The sequence below is a fragment of the Schizophyllum commune genome (assembly GCF_000143185.2).
Source record: "Schizophyllum commune H4-8 unplaced genomic scaffold SCHCOscaffold_11, whole genome shotgun sequence".
Classification (NCBI taxonomy): Eukaryota; Fungi; Basidiomycota; class Agaricomycetes; order Agaricales; family Schizophyllaceae; genus Schizophyllum; species Schizophyllum commune.
In genome coordinates this window covers 952,213-966,452 of record NW_026089548.1, presented here as the reverse complement: position 1 = coordinate 966,452, position 14,240 = coordinate 952,213, and the positions used below count along the sequence as shown (strand labels likewise).

Sequence of the window (14,240 nt, the reverse complement as noted above, 5' to 3'; positions counted from 1 at the left end):
CCGAGGGCGCCGAGCATCGAGACGCGTTTGTATACACTCGGGGAGGCCATCGCGCACGGCTTGCCATTGTGCACTTTCTGCGTGGAAGAGACACCGGGTATCCCGCCACGCCGCAAGCACGGGATGGCGGGAAAGGCTTCAAAAGGATGGCGTGCAGCGATTTTTGGCAAAAGATTGGTTGCCTGGTGTCCAGAGTGACGCATTCGCTGCCAAACAGACGGGTCAAGGTCTCCATACCCAGGAGCAGATGAGCCGTTTTAGGTTATAGGACACGTCGTTGAAGGCAGGTAAAGCGGTCCTCACTGCCGGGCTTCGGAGCTTTGAGCCGTGTTCGAGCACGGACATGGAAGTCTGAGCTTGTATCGAGTCGGAGGTTGGCGAAGCCGAGGCGAGTAGGGGCGTGACGCCAGAGATAAGTTCAGAAAGCATTGAGAGATCCTTGGTGGCGCCAGTCAATGAGTGCGGATATCAAAACTGTGGGCGCTTGGGGATAAACCTGGGAATCATGGTGTGGGTCGGATCACGGGATTTCGCACGGTCACTATCGCATCTGGGGGAAAAGCATGCTCATTCATGGTAGCTAGAGAGATCGCTTGATAGGAGCCTTGGGCGGGACGTCGAGGCTTTCGACCAAGGCAGCGCGTCGCCATTTTCTTTGACTAAAAGCTCAGAGAAAGGAAAGCGTCGAGGCATCGTGTCTTGAGGCTATACAATCATTTTCTGTCTGGAGGACCTCTTTTCTCGCAGCTTGTTGTACAGGCCGCTCTGAGCGGCGAAGTTATGCGAGTACTATACCTACTGACACGGTTACATCCTTCCACCAATAAATAAACGAATGAAGGTACAATGCAGTTGATCGGGCGCCTACAGCTACATTGCGAAAGTCCCTACGAGCGTACGAGTATAGTTCAGAAGAAGCCAGCCTTCGGAGGTGATCGTGATACATGTCCAACGCTACTTGCGTTGCTTCCACTGCGTGTCAAGCTCGAGCCGCGTGTGAGCGGTCGCGGGTTTCCCGGAAGGCCGATCTTGCGCGCGGGGACGGCGGGCACAGGCGCCGCGGGCATCGCCGTGCTGCTCGATACCGTGCTCTTCGCAATACTGCTCCTGCCGGCCGACCAAGACGCAATGGTCCCCGAGTCGTCCGTGTCCGCCGACGACGACGCAGATGAGGCGCTCGACATGCGGTTGAGCGACACGAGCGACACCTGCGAGACCTTCGCCTTCGTACCCACCGTCGTCTTGCTCGACACGCGCGAGACGAGGGAGTCGCGCATGTTGCTGGACACCTTCGACTGGTACGAGTCGCGCAGGAACCTGGGGGTGACCGTGATCTTGCGCGGCGTCGACGGCGCGCGCGAGTACAGGGATGCTGTCTCCACGTGCATGACCTTCGCGGGCGGTTCTGGCGGCGGCGGGTACTCGAAGTGAAAGTCCTTCATGGCGCTCTTGTCGATGGATGATCGCTGGGCCTTCTCTTGCGAGTAGCCCATCGTGGGTAAGTCGACGCTAACCAGCGACTGCTTCTTCGGATCATTACTGAAGTAGACAGGCGTGAAGTCGACGTCTTCCAAGGCATCGGAGACCTCCACTAGGCGACGATAAGTAATGATGAAGCATGCGCAAGAAGCTAGTCCACTTACAGTAGTGCTTGAGGCCCCGGCCGAAGTGCATGCGAGCGATGATACCCAACACCGAGACGGTCACCACAAGGATATACGACAACACGCTCATCGAGGCAAAGAACGGCCATGTCTCGAGGACGTAGCGATAGACTGATGCGAGCGTGTCAGGTTCTGGAGTCTGAAGAGACAGAGAGAGAGCACTCACGAGGACTACAGAACAGTGCTGTCGAAATGCCGAACAATATCATCGAAATGAGCGCGAAGAAGCAGAACATAACTCTGCACTCCCGTCGAACAGAGATCCATCCGAGCACAATCCACGGCAGCTCCACCTACAATCGAGGTGAGTTGAGTGTACGGACCGGCACCAAGTAAACGTACAATTGCAGTGACAATGAATGCTGCCCTGTAAATCGCGGAGTGGAAGGCGATCCGGCGGATATTACCTCTCGCGATCTTGTCTATCCAGATGGCTGTTGTCACCAAGGTGAAGAACAGCGCCAGCTGCAAGGCTACAGACAAAGACAATACAATCTGTGCCCTTGTCAGGCTCGAGCACAAATAGGGAAATTGATGACTCACCTTGTACACCTTATGAATCTGGGGAGAAGCGCCGACGCGGCTAAAGGATTGATGTTTGTACACCTGACTAGGCGTCAATACACGCGACAACCATTGCAATTCGATGCGCACCTTAAACAGCTGCAAGCTCAACGCAATAAACCACAGAAGGGACAACGCATTGAAGATCACGATCGGGATTGCATGCTGAATGCGCATATCCCACCACGGACCCAGCATATCCACGTCGCCACACGCCGCACCGTCGCTCGCAGAAATAAGCCGGTAGTAGATCGAGCGAATATCGAGTGTCTGATGGATACGGTATCCTGCCCACGCGGTCGCGAGGATATGGGACACGCCCGACGCCAGAAGATGCGGTAGCGATTCGTTCAGGATCTATGGACACTGGTCAGCAAGACCTTGTGCCGGGTTGATGAGAAGGCGCACCGTAACCGCGGCAACACTGAACAGCCATATGTGGAAGGCACCAGTAGCGAAGTCCTCACGGCGCGAGTCTTTCAGGCTGTGCAATGGGTCAGTAGGAGAGCTGTATGGGGCGAGGGAGGACGCACATGTCAGACAACCACTCCAGGGACTCAACGCAAGCCGTGTCCAGCTGGACCTTCTTGCCAGAGTCGAGGACGCGTTCGACGGTAGCAGCGACTTGCGGATCTTCGGCAGGTGCCCAGACACCATGGGCATTGCCCTCCTCATCCACAGCGAGCGTGTCAAATGCCGAGCTGTTGTATTGCGGCGCCTGAGATGTACCGTGAGCGCGAACATACCGCATCGACGCGAATTCCGCCATACCTCCACCAACGCCCTCCGATCCTTATGGTCGGGCTTCCACAGCGGGCGGCACATACTGGCCGGGCGGCCCGGAACATCGTAGCAGACCTCGAGCATGTCCCCCTTCTGGAGAAAGATGCCGTTGGTGGGGCTGCCCTGTGCTACGATACCATCGAGGTGGTCGATCGCCATCGTGTTGTCATTGTACGCGACAGCCTCCAGGGCGAGCAGAACGAGCGCACTGAGGAGCGCGAAGAAGAAAAAGAGCGTGGTGTACCGCGTGAGCGTGATGCGCGCATACTGCCCGCGTCGCCGTCAGCGCCACCAGCAAGGGGGGAGGGGCACACGATCACTCACAATGACCCGGACGCGCGAGAAGCTGAGCGTGTCCTTGACAAACTGGCGCGCCTTCTGGGAGGGCATCACCGCCGAAAAGAGGGGGACTGAAGTCGAAGGAGCACGCCGCGGGACTCTCGAAAATCGAAGGAAAAAGGGAGCTTGTTAAACGCACTGAGGCGCCGTGGGGGACCAGCCGACCATGCAAGCACGGGTGAGAAGTGGTAAAAGGGGCGGGGAGGGCAGCCTGCGCCCGTGGTATAAAAGTAAGAACGGCGGTAGAAGGGGAAGAAGGACGAGCGCCAATGCGGGGCGCGACTGAGCTCGCCAATTGAACACGCGCTCGAGGTGCTCCGGAGCGGCGGCTGCCCTTGACGCCGATCGTCGTCGCCTTGGTTGCCCTGATCTCACCTGATCCCGCGCCGTCGTCGGCACCCACGGTTTCCCCGTCCGCCCCTCTGACTCTATTCGCCCGAGTACAAGGCCAGTACCGACGTCGTGTGAGCCATCCAGAGCGGCGGTACGCTATTCGCGGTCGACATTCAACACTGCCCATCTCCATGTCTTTCCGGGCGTTGACCCCGCAAGTCGCGGGTAACAGCTTCCTACGGGAGAAGAAGATGTGAGCAGTGGCAAGCATACGACCAATAGCAAGCGAAATCGAGTACGTTACCCCGCACGTCCGCCCTCCCATTGGTCCACGGCTAAACACCCAAATTATGCTCGTGTATGAATATCAGCGATGCCGTTATGAACGGTTTATGAAAGGCAGCCACAATGTAATCGTCATGCAGTTGGTGTGCTATAGCTACGCTGTCTCCGATATATAGGTATGCATACAATGCCAGAATCCGTTGCGTGAGGGAAAGGTCCAAAACGAACATAACACGTGATTCCGGAATTCGAGGAAGAGTGCACGGACTTCGAGAAAGAATACGCGAAATCCGAGGAATGCTATCCACAGGTTCCGAGGAAGGCTACACGATTGGACGGCGACGACGAGCATGAAAACTCGGACACGGTGATGAGGGGTAGGCGTACACGGTGACGAGAAGTGGACTACAGTGCGGCGCGAAAACGTACACCGCAGTACAAGCCGAAGCGGGGTGACAACAAATCGTTACAGGAATGTGAAGGGTATATCGATGGGGAAGGTTGATGGGCGGAATGCATACTCGATGGCTCGCTGCGAACTCATCGCTGAGGACTCGCCGGCTTCCCGCCCTTCGTGGCGGAGATTGCATGCACAAGCGGACGCGCCGGACGCTGACCGCAATCCTTCGGGGCAATCTCGCCGCATTTGACGTGAGCTCTATGGATGAAGTCAGCTTCGGTCCTCCTATGAACATTCAAGATGAATGTTGACAGTCCCTGGCCGGCCCCCCGAATCCCGCACTCTTAAACGCCAGCCACTTCTGGAAGACAAGGGAGAAAAGGAACTGTCCCACTCACCTTAGCCCACAATCATCACACTCCAGCACCGGCTTCCACCCCAGCCTCTTCTGGCACACATCGCACTTCGCCACCAGCAGGCCGCTCGAGAAGAACAGGTCCAGCGGACTCCATGCCTCCCCGCCCTTCATCGCCGCCGCGCCCCCTTTGGTAGGAGTCCCCGCCGCCGCCTTCGTCGGCGTACTGGGCGTCACGTTCCCACTGATGCTCTTCTTCGGTCGCGCGCCGGGCTTATGCAGCGTGAACCGGTGCACGAGCGGCGCGTCGAAGTTCCCGTGCAGCGAGCGGATCGTCGAGCCGCCCTCCGTCGCGAGCGCGCTCGAGATCATAGACGACGCGCCACCTGCGATGATCGACGAGCCGCCCGCCGCGGTGTGGTACGAGTCGAGGGTCGCGATGGACATGAGGGAGGACGTGCCGAGGGGGTCGCCGGACGAGCCGTTTTGAGCATGGATTGCCGAGCCCGTTGAGTCAAGGTCTGAGTTTCCTAGGGGATCTTCCTCTGGCAGGTTTACGCGCTGCGTCCCATTCGGGTCCTCTGGACGAATAGTGAGGATGGAGGATAGTGAGGGCGGTACGTCGCTGGCTTGGTGCGGGTGGGCGCGAATGACGGTTGTGCTGTACTCGGTTCCGTCCGTGCCCTCTTTCTCGTGCTGGGTGAGAAGGGGCTCGTGGCCTAGAAGGAGAGAATGAGTATGCTGTTCTATCTAACACTCGAAGCAGCTCACTGTTGAGTCCTATAGTGGAAAGCCCCGAAATCGCCTCCATAAGGTCATCGTCATCGCTGTCGTCCGACGAGGCGCCACTGTTGCGGATATCCTTGCCAACTCCCATCCCAAAGCTGGGTATCCTCGGCCCCGGACCAGGCCTCTTCCCGCCTGTCGCAAACTTGACGCTGCCGACATGCACGTCCTCCCCCTCGTTCGGCCTCGCGAGAACCTCCGCCTCAATGACCCTAAGTCGCGCCAAAATATCCTTCGTCGTCGGTCTCGCCTTCGGCTCGAACGCTAAACAGTCCAGCGCCAGCTGCACAAAGTCCGGCGGACACCCCGGGCTGGCAAGCTTGCGCACCTCGTCTTCGTCGATGCCAAACGTCGGCGGCGTTCGCTTGAACGTATGATCGTCCGCGAGCTTCCTCGCCGCAATCTCGCATAAGATAATCCCGAACGAATAGATATCCGTCGGGAGGTCAAATTCGTCGCCCAGGAGGATCTCCGGGGACATGTACGAGTCCGTGCCGCAGAACGTCAGGCGCTTGCTCTCCTCCTCGTTGCGCGCTGCGATGCGCGCGAAGCCAAAGTCGGTGATCTTGACGCGACCGTTTGAGGTGATGAGCAGGTTCTCGCCCTTGAGGTCGCGGTGGATGCAGCGACGCGCGTGGAGGTAGGCGAGCGCGCGCGCGATGTCGGTCGCGAAGGAGATGCGGATGTTCCACGAGAAGGGCTTGCTTTTGTTGTGGATGTAGAGGCGGAGGTTACCGCCGTCGACAAACTCGGAAACAATGAAGATGCGGTTATCCGGCTCAGGTGCGCGACTGAGACCGATGAATAGCACTGCAAATGTTGTCAGCTGTATTGCTCGAAGCAGTGGACTACGACATACCAGCATTAGGGTGCCGCGTCTCCTTCATGAGCCGCCATTCGCGCTCAAAGTACTTTGCGACATCGTAATCCGTCGAGGGCAAGACCTCCTTGATGGCTACATCGATGCCGAGGTAGGTCCCTACGCCACCGCCACCGTTAGCAACGCATATAGCAGCAGATGACAGCACTCACCCTTGTACACATTGCCGAACGAGCCAGATCCCAACTTCTTCCACTCGCCCTTAATATCCTACTGGGCGTCAGCGCGTCCTCTCAGATCGCCCGCCATCGCCATATGCGGGCACCTCGCCAGAGCTCACCTCGAAAGGAATCACATCGAATGCATCTGAGTGCATCTTCGGAGGCTTCCTATGTGCAGATGGACGACGATGAAGGTGTGGGTGGCGCTCAAGAGCAAATCCTTGACGTCGTCAGAGGCGACGGGCAGCGTATGTGGTCGGCGAGCTCGGTGGTGGTGATGAGCAAGCGCCTGTCATTGTATTGCCGCTGACGCCTCTCGAAGCGCGTCGTACCACGTGCTCCGGGCTGAATTGATCCGTTCATGTCGCCATCAAACCTCCGTGCTTTCCACCGTCATGTCGACGACATAGAAATAATTCTCCTCTTGTGTTCTGGCGCGATGCCTTACACCTCGACAACTCAAACAACTAACGATAGGTTGCAGGAACATGTTACTTCAGTTTCAGGTCAAAGGTCCCACAAGCCTACACAGCAAATATCCCAGGAGCGCGCACAAGATACAATAAATATACGATGGTTCGTGAGTTAGACTCGCCGTTAGTGGAGGTAAGTAGGGTAGATAGATAGATAGGCGTAACCGTGCAAACGCAGTGATAATGAATGTCATAGCGAGCTGGTGGCTCGCGAGTCCGCCATGAATGCATGCTACCCCTTCTCCCTGGTGCCCGTCAGGACGTCACCGCCGTGATCCCTGATAGCCCTTACGCCGAGGGGACCTCGACGGAGGTCGGGAAATGGAAGACGTTGTTCGGGTCGTACTGCGCCTTAATCTGTTGGAGCTTCTGGTAGTGGCCGTCATAGTAGAGCTCCTGCCAGTTCTCGAGGCGCTCCTCGACGTAGTTCAGGTACGAGCCGTAGTCCCAGTCGGCGGGCATGTTGCCGACGATGGTGTCGACCATGTCTGGATAGGATGATAGTTAGGTCCGGCAAGTGGAGTGAGTAGAGAGCTAGCGAGACGTACTGTCGAGGAAGTCAAAGCCGTTGTCGGGGAAGGGCGGCTTGAGGTTGGGCGCAGAGGCGTAGAGCTGGTAGGTGTAGAGCGAGGAGCGGTGCGCGTAGGCGGTGGCGTCGGTGTCGATCTGGTTAATGGCGGAGCCGTTGCCACCGTACATCTGGATCTGGAGGAACCACTCCTGCGGACGGTGTTAGCAAAAGTCGCAGTATTGTATAGGACGGTACAAACCAAGTCAGAGTCGAAGCCCTCGTTGGCGTTGTAGTCGAACCACGCAGTCAAGGCATCGTCGGTCATGGGCTGAGCCTCGGGGATGACAAGGGACTTCGTGTAGAAGGTGTCGTTGGAGTCGGGCTTGGAGACGTCGAGGCTGTCGACACCGCCGAGGTTCAAGACGGAATCGACGTAGGAGCCAGGAGAGCGGACGACGGAGATAGGCTCCGGAACGTTGTCGGTGAAGCCGGAGAGGGTCTCGTTAAGCTTCTCGACATCGGCGTAAAGAGCACCAACGTGCGCGATTGTGACGCGGCCCTTCTCGGTACCCTTCGTGATGGTGAGCTCGGAACCGAACGCGGGTGGAAGACCGGAGAAGGTGAACGCGGTGAAGGCGTCGACCATGTCGACGGCCTCCTCGACCGAGAGATCGTACGTGTCCGTGAAGACGGTCGCGTTCTGCGGGATCTCGTAGGTGTGCGAGTGCCACGCGGTGACGATACCGAAGGACGGCGCGGCGCCCTTGAGCGCCCAGAAGAGGTCCGCGTTCTCGCTCTCGGACGCGGTGACGGCCGTGCCGTTCGCGAGGACGACGTCCGCGGAGTCGATGGTGTCCATGGCGAGGCCCCACTGCCGGGAGGTGAAACCGTAGCCGCCGTAGCCTGAAACGGGTGGTGAGCCAAAGGTCCGGGACGCGACGTGCGGGAGATGAACGCACTCATGTGCCCGCCGGCGCCGACGAAGGGGCAGGTGCCGTGGGGCATGGCACGACCGTTCTCGCTGAGCACGCGAACGACGTCGCCGAGACGGTTGCCCGTCTGGATGACAGCGGAGCCGTCCTCGGCGACCTGGATGTCCTTGAACTTGCTCATGTCAACGACGAGAGCGCCGTCCTTGCCACCGAGGCCGTTCGCAATGTAGCTGTGCTTGTGGGGGATTAGATGAGGACATAATGTGATAAGGATCTTCGACTTACGCCACCGCCACGAGCGACAACCTGCAGGTTCTGAGCCGCACCGGCCTTGATGGCGGTGCTGACCTGGTCGACGCTAGTCGGGTACGTGACCGCGATCGGGGCGATACCCTGGAAGCGGAGGTTGACTGGGGGTACGATATCAGCGAGTGCGCTACGCTAGAGGTGTATGGAAACTTACAGGGTTGGGCAGCGGTAGCGTACTCGCTATCCTCTGAGAAGACAGCCTTGACATCGCCCAAGTCTTTCTTGAGCTGATCGACGTCCTGGCCCAATACGCGGAGGGCGAGAGCCGTGAAGGCGGTCAAGGAGAGGAAGGAGCGCATGGCTGGCGGAGGGGAGGGAGGGAGGGACGAGACGAGTTTAGAGGGAGTACGGAGGCCTTATATAGGGTGCCGTTACATGATGCAGTGATCTACTGACGAGTTACCGCTCATCAAGGGAGGCTGATGTGACGCCTGTGTGGGGTGCGCGAGTCAGGCAACCCGTTGAACCGAGGATGCAGGCTCCAGTTGTCTTTCCAGGGACGTCAAGATACATCGGACCCTCGAGGGGCTGTTGAAACAGGCGCTAAAGACGCGGCCGCGCTGGTCTGCACAATATGCTCGACGGCGGTCCTGAGCAACGTGGGACGCGGTCGGCCGCTTGGCGGGTACATGTGATCGGGTTTCTCCCGATAGTCACGGCGAGGAGAGGGCTATTCAGACCTATATTGGAACAGGCGCTTCTGAGGCAGAGAATGTCTTTCCCGGAAGCACGGGGCTCTACCCGAGATGGCACTGCCCTAGTCGATGTCAGTCCGTCGGATCGCTGTGCAGAACATTCTCCGTCGAGAAGTCTCATGTCGGAGCTTGGGGAAGTACATAAAACATGCAGTCAATCGCTTTCAGTCATCTTGCCGATGTATGCGATTGATGTAGGAGATCATGGCATACGCAGATAGCAGGATCGTCGTGGGATGGTCTCTAGGAACCAGGGACAGAGGGGCAGCATGTTGGGGTCCAAGTAGCGAGGGCAAGGGGAATACATGAACTCCGAGCGCCAATTCATGTTCAAAGTTCAAGTTGAACTTCAAAGGTCACATACACGACGCGTCCGTCACGCGTGTGACGAGCGCATCACGGTCCATCACGAGTTCAGTCACAAATTCACAATTCCCATTCCGTCCCCGACCGCCTTCACTGTTGACCTCGACGTCCACGGCCTCGTCGCTCGCTCGCACTTTTTGGCCTCACAATGTCGGACTCGGACCTCTACGGCGGTGCGTGGCCGCAATTTTAAAGCTGCGGTCGGCCACTGACGTGTAGCAGACATCTATGGCGACGACGACGCTCAAGACTACGTACCTGCGAACTCCGAGCAGCACGACTCGGCGGACCATGATGCCCAAGCTGGAGAAGACGCGGACGACGTTGACTCTGTGTACGGTGACCCCAAAGAGCCCGAGCCACAGCAGGACAAGCCAGCTGCCAAAAAAGATCCCGTATCCTCCCTCCCCGCCAAACCTTCATCCGCCAGCGCCAACTCTCTGTCCTACTCTGCACAGATAGCACAACAATTCTCTGCAACTCATAAGCAGTCCACTCCGTCTCAACAACAGCACCAGCAGCAACATATGCGACAAGAAGGCCAGTCTAACAAGACGACCAACGCGATCGCCACGGTGGACAGCACAGCAACAAACTCATCCGACGGTACCGTATACGGCAAGAAGCCGTCGGAGATGCATGACGCTGGGTGAGTCTCTCGCCCCCTCCCTGCATATTGAACAGGCACGCGACGCACATACCGGTACTTCACCTACTCGCATTCCGCGTGTCCGATACGATATCCTACGTCAACCGCTACCCCCATACGCTGCCGTTACTGATTTGTTCTTCCCTGGATCGTTCCACTACGTCTGCTACCTCCTCATACCCGCGCTACCACCTTTTGCCTTCGCTCTCGATCTCGCATACGCTCGATACGGCTAGCAAAATGTTTATCGGCGGTCTCAGCTGGGACACTACAGACGGTATATTGTTTTTGCATACCCTGTTCTATGTAGCGCTAATCAAATCTGTCTTTCCTATCGCGCAAACAGAGGGTCTGAAGAATTACTTCTCCGAATTCGGCAAGGTACTGCCCGCTTGTCGATGACGCATTCGCCCGCGCCAGACTGACGGGGTCATGAAGGTAGACGCGGTCACGATTATGCGTGATCCTAACGGGCGCTCGCGCGGCTTCGCGTTCCTGACGTTCGAGGATCCAGCGGCCGTGAACGCCGTCGTCGTTCGCGAGCATTTCCTGGACGGGAAGGCGGTATGTTGTTCAGTACTTCCGCGTTCGTTGTCGTGCGCTGACTGCCACCGTTCACAGATCGACCCGAAGCGAGCCATTCCGCGAGAAGAGCACCTTCGCAACACGCGTTTCTTTGTCGGTGGGCTCGCGGCAGCGACGACGTCAGATTCCATGAAGCAGTTCTTCGCGAACTACGGGAAGGTGGCCGACGCGACGGTCATGGTGGATCGCGAGTCCGGGCGATCGAAAGGGTTTGGTTTCGTGACTTTCGAGGACATACCGCATCCCGAGCAGATCATTGGCAAGATTGGCCTTGTACTCGACGACAAGGAGGTTCGTCGTCGTTTACTTTAGGCTCGCGCAATTCTTGCGTAGCGTGGTATAGCGGCATGATGCTGATGGTGTCCCTCTAGATTGAAGTCAAGATGGCGCAACCTCGTAGCCAGCGCGATCAGCAGCGCGCGGCGAGCGAGCAACAGACCGAGCCCAAGAATGGTAGCACCTACATCTCGCAGCCGATGAACGCGATGTTCAATCAGCGCGGGATGGGCATGGTGAACCCTATGATGGGCAACATGGGCATGATGCCGATGATGATGGGCATGGGTGGAATGGGCAACATGGCGGGCATGGGCATGGCGGGCATGAACGGCATGATGGGGATGAACGGAATGGGTGGAATGGGCGCCATGGGCGGGATGGGCAGCGGCGGCATGAACGGCATGACCGCGATGGGAGGCAGCACAATGGCGGGTGGCGGGATGGGCGTCAACATGCCGGCGGCCATGGGCACAGGCGCCATGACGGGTGGCGCGATGGGCGCCGGGATGGCCACCGGGATGACGGGCGCGGGGATGGGTGCTATGGGCAACGCCGGGAACATGGGCATGGGCGCCATGCGCATGGGTATGGGTGGACCGATGGGCAACTTCGGCCAGATGGGCGGCGCTATGGGCGGCATGGGAGGGATGGGTGGCATGGGTATGGGCATGATGCGCCAGGGCATGATGAACTCGCGCATGGGGGCCATGGGTGGGGGAACAGGGCCTGCGCGGGTAACAAACCGTGGACAGAACAATTTCCATCCCTATGCGCGGTGATGTGTCTGTATGGTCCTGCTATGCTTGCTCGGGTCCAGTTTTCTCTACTCTATATACTCATTCCTTGTCTTCTGTATGATACTGAGCCCATATAATAGTACCTAAATCTCACGGACTTGGGGCAGGCCTACTGACCCTTAACGGGGTTTGCAACACTTTCGGTGTCTGATTTTTTTCTCAAAATATGCTCTACTCGTGCGAGAGGAGAGAGGGAGGAAAAGACCACACAGAGAGGAAGAGGAGTCATGAAAAATGTTGGACATTTGGCCTGTCACATGATATGACTCATGACTCACATGACGGATGCATGGACACACGTGGACACTTTCACGAGCTAAAGAAGCGCAGGACGCGCAAGACCTCAGTCTTCCTGCTAGTGGAATAGCGACTGAGGGAAAAGAGATGTACAGTACGGATAAATACGGACGCCCCCGGAGAGGCGTGGGAAAGTTCTTCCCGAATAGGAAGGCGGACCAAAAGCGTGGACGCGAGGTGAACTGTCCGCCCATGGGAGGAGGCAGACTCGCCCCTCTATACCCTACTTTTGACACTCCCACTCGAGTCTGGCCGTAAACCCATACCTTGGCAGAACTTGAGATGCTTCTCATGAGGTAGTGCCTTGGTAAAGATGTCCGCAACCATCTTGTCCGTGGGGTACCAAAGGACGACGCACTCGCCGGTGGCAACCAGCCCATCGCGGATGTAGTGGTACTTCCGCTGGATGTGCTTGGTCCGGGCGCGGAACTGAGCATCCTGGCTGAGGATGATGGCCGCACGGTTGTCGCACCTGAGCTTGGTGGCGCTGGCCTGCGGACGTCCCAATTCCTCAAAGAACGAGCGGAGCCACGCCAAGTGCTGGCCGGCATTAGCTAGACCAATGTACTCTGACTCGGTAGACGAGAGAGAGACCATGGACTGCCACTTGCTGGACCAACCAATGGCGCCCCGGCTTGAGATGAACACAAAGCCGGAGGTGGACTTGGATGTGTCATTTGATACGCCTGTCGGCCGAAAAACGCGGAAAACATACATAAACAGGCGATACCTCGTCGCATCAGTCTGGATTGTATGGGCGGATCCGTATATACTGCATCGACATTGTGACTGTACAACGGGCGCGTCGAGGGTATTTTATGGCACAGAAACACAAGGAGATTACGCTTCCTAACCATCAATTGAACTATCGTGCGGTCTTACCCACCTGCAACGACTGACCAGGGATAGCAGCGAGCTCTTCGGCGCCGGATCACGAGTCTGAGCGTCGTCGATGACATCCTGCGAGTCTTCTGGCTGGCCCTACTTAATCAAGTAGCTGCGCTCATTGCGCCACAAGCCTTCAGTCGGTTTGCCTACCGCTTCAAGAACACACTTCATTGTTGGGGCTCGGACAGGTCTACTTGTCGCTCGCCGTCATGCGGAGACACGCAGAGCGCCGCTCAAGCGGAACTCGAACCATCAACGTGACTGCACGTGACTTCGGGTCCGAGACCAGAACTTCGGGTCCGAGCTCGTGATCTCGGACATCGCCGAGTTGAACTCCGGACCAAGTGTCGGCGCCGCCAAACGCTGCGCACGCCTTGGCAAGGGCATAGTTCACCGCGCTTCAACCGTCCAGACTGTGTCCTCCTCACCGGACAGGCCTCTGAGCCTGCGTCGAGTCAGAGGAGACCGGTGGAACCCAAGCAGGCACTGCCCTTGGTAAACATCAAACCGTGTGGAGATTGTGCCCAGCCGCGCTGCGCAGGAGGATACCCGACCAGTCAACCGCTTTACCGCCAGGAACCGGAGTATTTGCGCGATTATTTGGACAGGAGAACGCGTGGATAAGTGTTATAGTTGGACTTTGACTCAGAGATAGGGTTTGTGTGTTACCGCTCGGCCTGGACGGCCGAGGCGATGCGTTTCCGTTATATACCGAGCCCTACATACGATTCAGGGAGCCCGGAGGTCGCCCCCAAGCGTCCCCTTTGCTGCCTCTGGCAGGGGTTCCACAACCTACCACCTACTATACACCAATAAACCCCTCATGCTGCCAGCATGTTGTACATCATAAAACTCGGACTTCTGAGCGCCTGATAAGCCTGTGAAGATTCCAACTGAAACCTGGGAATG

The 14,240-nt window shown here is 57.7% G+C and overlaps 7 protein-coding genes across 7 annotated transcripts; 2 read left to right on the top strand and 5 right to left on the bottom strand.

The window, feature by feature from the left end:
- Nucleotides 1–791: 791 nt before the first annotated feature.
- SCHCODRAFT_02638902 (uncharacterized protein) lies at nucleotides 792–3,491 on the bottom strand. The gene is made up of 10 exons (XM_003028032.2): nucleotides 3,336–3,491; nucleotides 3,000–3,278; nucleotides 2,762–2,946; nucleotides 2,637–2,712; nucleotides 2,319–2,585; nucleotides 2,208–2,270; nucleotides 2,007–2,159; nucleotides 1,831–1,957; nucleotides 1,644–1,775; nucleotides 792–1,591 (listed from the first exon to the last, which is right to left on the bottom strand). Exons 1-10 carry the CDS (start codon nucleotides 3,399–3,401, stop codon nucleotides 909–911), a joined length of 2,031 nt encoding a protein of 676 aa, XP_003028078.1. The 5' UTR covers nucleotides 3,402–3,491; the 3' UTR covers nucleotides 792–908.
- An 800-nt stretch (nucleotides 3,492–4,291) lies between these two features.
- On the bottom strand, nucleotides 4,292–4,558 carry SCHCODRAFT_02515678 (uncharacterized protein; the record flags this gene model as incomplete). Its single annotated transcript, XM_003028031.2, has 1 exon — nucleotides 4,292–4,558. The coding sequence occupies one exon, from the start codon at nucleotides 4,556–4,558 to the stop codon at nucleotides 4,292–4,294; it is 267 nt and encodes an 88-aa protein (XP_003028077.1).
- A 40-nt stretch (nucleotides 4,559–4,598) lies between these two features.
- Nucleotides 4,599–5,341, bottom strand: SCHCODRAFT_02589306 (uncharacterized protein). Its single transcript, XM_050343974.1, has one exon. The coding sequence runs from the start codon at nucleotides 5,168–5,170 to the stop codon at nucleotides 4,763–4,765; it is 408 nt and encodes a 135-aa protein (XP_050198203.1). The 5' UTR covers nucleotides 5,171–5,341; the 3' UTR covers nucleotides 4,599–4,762.
- Nucleotides 5,103–6,808, bottom strand: SCHCODRAFT_02071878 (kinase-like protein). Its single transcript, XM_003028030.2, has 4 exons — nucleotides 6,670–6,808; nucleotides 6,542–6,599; nucleotides 6,369–6,488; nucleotides 5,103–6,319 (listed from the first exon to the last, which is right to left on the bottom strand). The coding sequence occupies exons 1-4, from the start codon at nucleotides 6,703–6,705 to the stop codon at nucleotides 5,238–5,240; spliced, it is 1,296 nt and encodes a 431-aa protein (XP_003028076.2). The 5' UTR covers nucleotides 6,706–6,808; the 3' UTR covers nucleotides 5,103–5,237.
- A 220-nt stretch (nucleotides 6,809–7,028) lies between these two features.
- Nucleotides 7,029–9,482, bottom strand: SCHCODRAFT_02638893 (FAD-binding domain-containing protein). Its single transcript, XM_003028029.2, has 6 exons — nucleotides 8,930–9,482; nucleotides 8,752–8,876; nucleotides 8,494–8,701; nucleotides 7,794–8,437; nucleotides 7,572–7,743; nucleotides 7,029–7,511 (listed from the first exon to the last, which is right to left on the bottom strand). Exons 1-6 carry the CDS (start codon nucleotides 9,072–9,074, stop codon nucleotides 7,312–7,314), a joined length of 1,494 nt encoding a protein of 497 aa, XP_003028075.1. The 5' UTR covers nucleotides 9,075–9,482; the 3' UTR covers nucleotides 7,029–7,311.
- A 502-nt stretch (nucleotides 9,483–9,984) lies between these two features.
- Nucleotides 9,985–10,489, top strand: SCHCODRAFT_02514720 (uncharacterized protein; the record flags this gene model as incomplete). Its single annotated transcript, XM_050343316.1, has 2 exons — nucleotides 9,985–10,009; nucleotides 10,056–10,489. 2 exons carry the CDS (start codon nucleotides 9,985–9,987, stop codon nucleotides 10,487–10,489), a joined length of 459 nt encoding a protein of 152 aa, XP_050198202.1.
- Nucleotides 10,398–12,292, top strand: SCHCODRAFT_02638886 (uncharacterized protein). The gene is made up of 6 exons (XM_003028321.2): nucleotides 10,398–10,485; nucleotides 10,722–10,762; nucleotides 10,832–10,866; nucleotides 10,924–11,049; nucleotides 11,107–11,361; nucleotides 11,442–12,292. Exons 2-6 carry the CDS (start codon nucleotides 10,726–10,728, stop codon nucleotides 12,126–12,128), a joined length of 1,140 nt encoding a protein of 379 aa, XP_003028367.2. The 5' UTR covers nucleotides 10,398–10,485; nucleotides 10,722–10,725; the 3' UTR covers nucleotides 12,129–12,292.
- The last annotated feature ends 1,948 nt before the right edge of the window (nucleotides 12,293–14,240 follow it).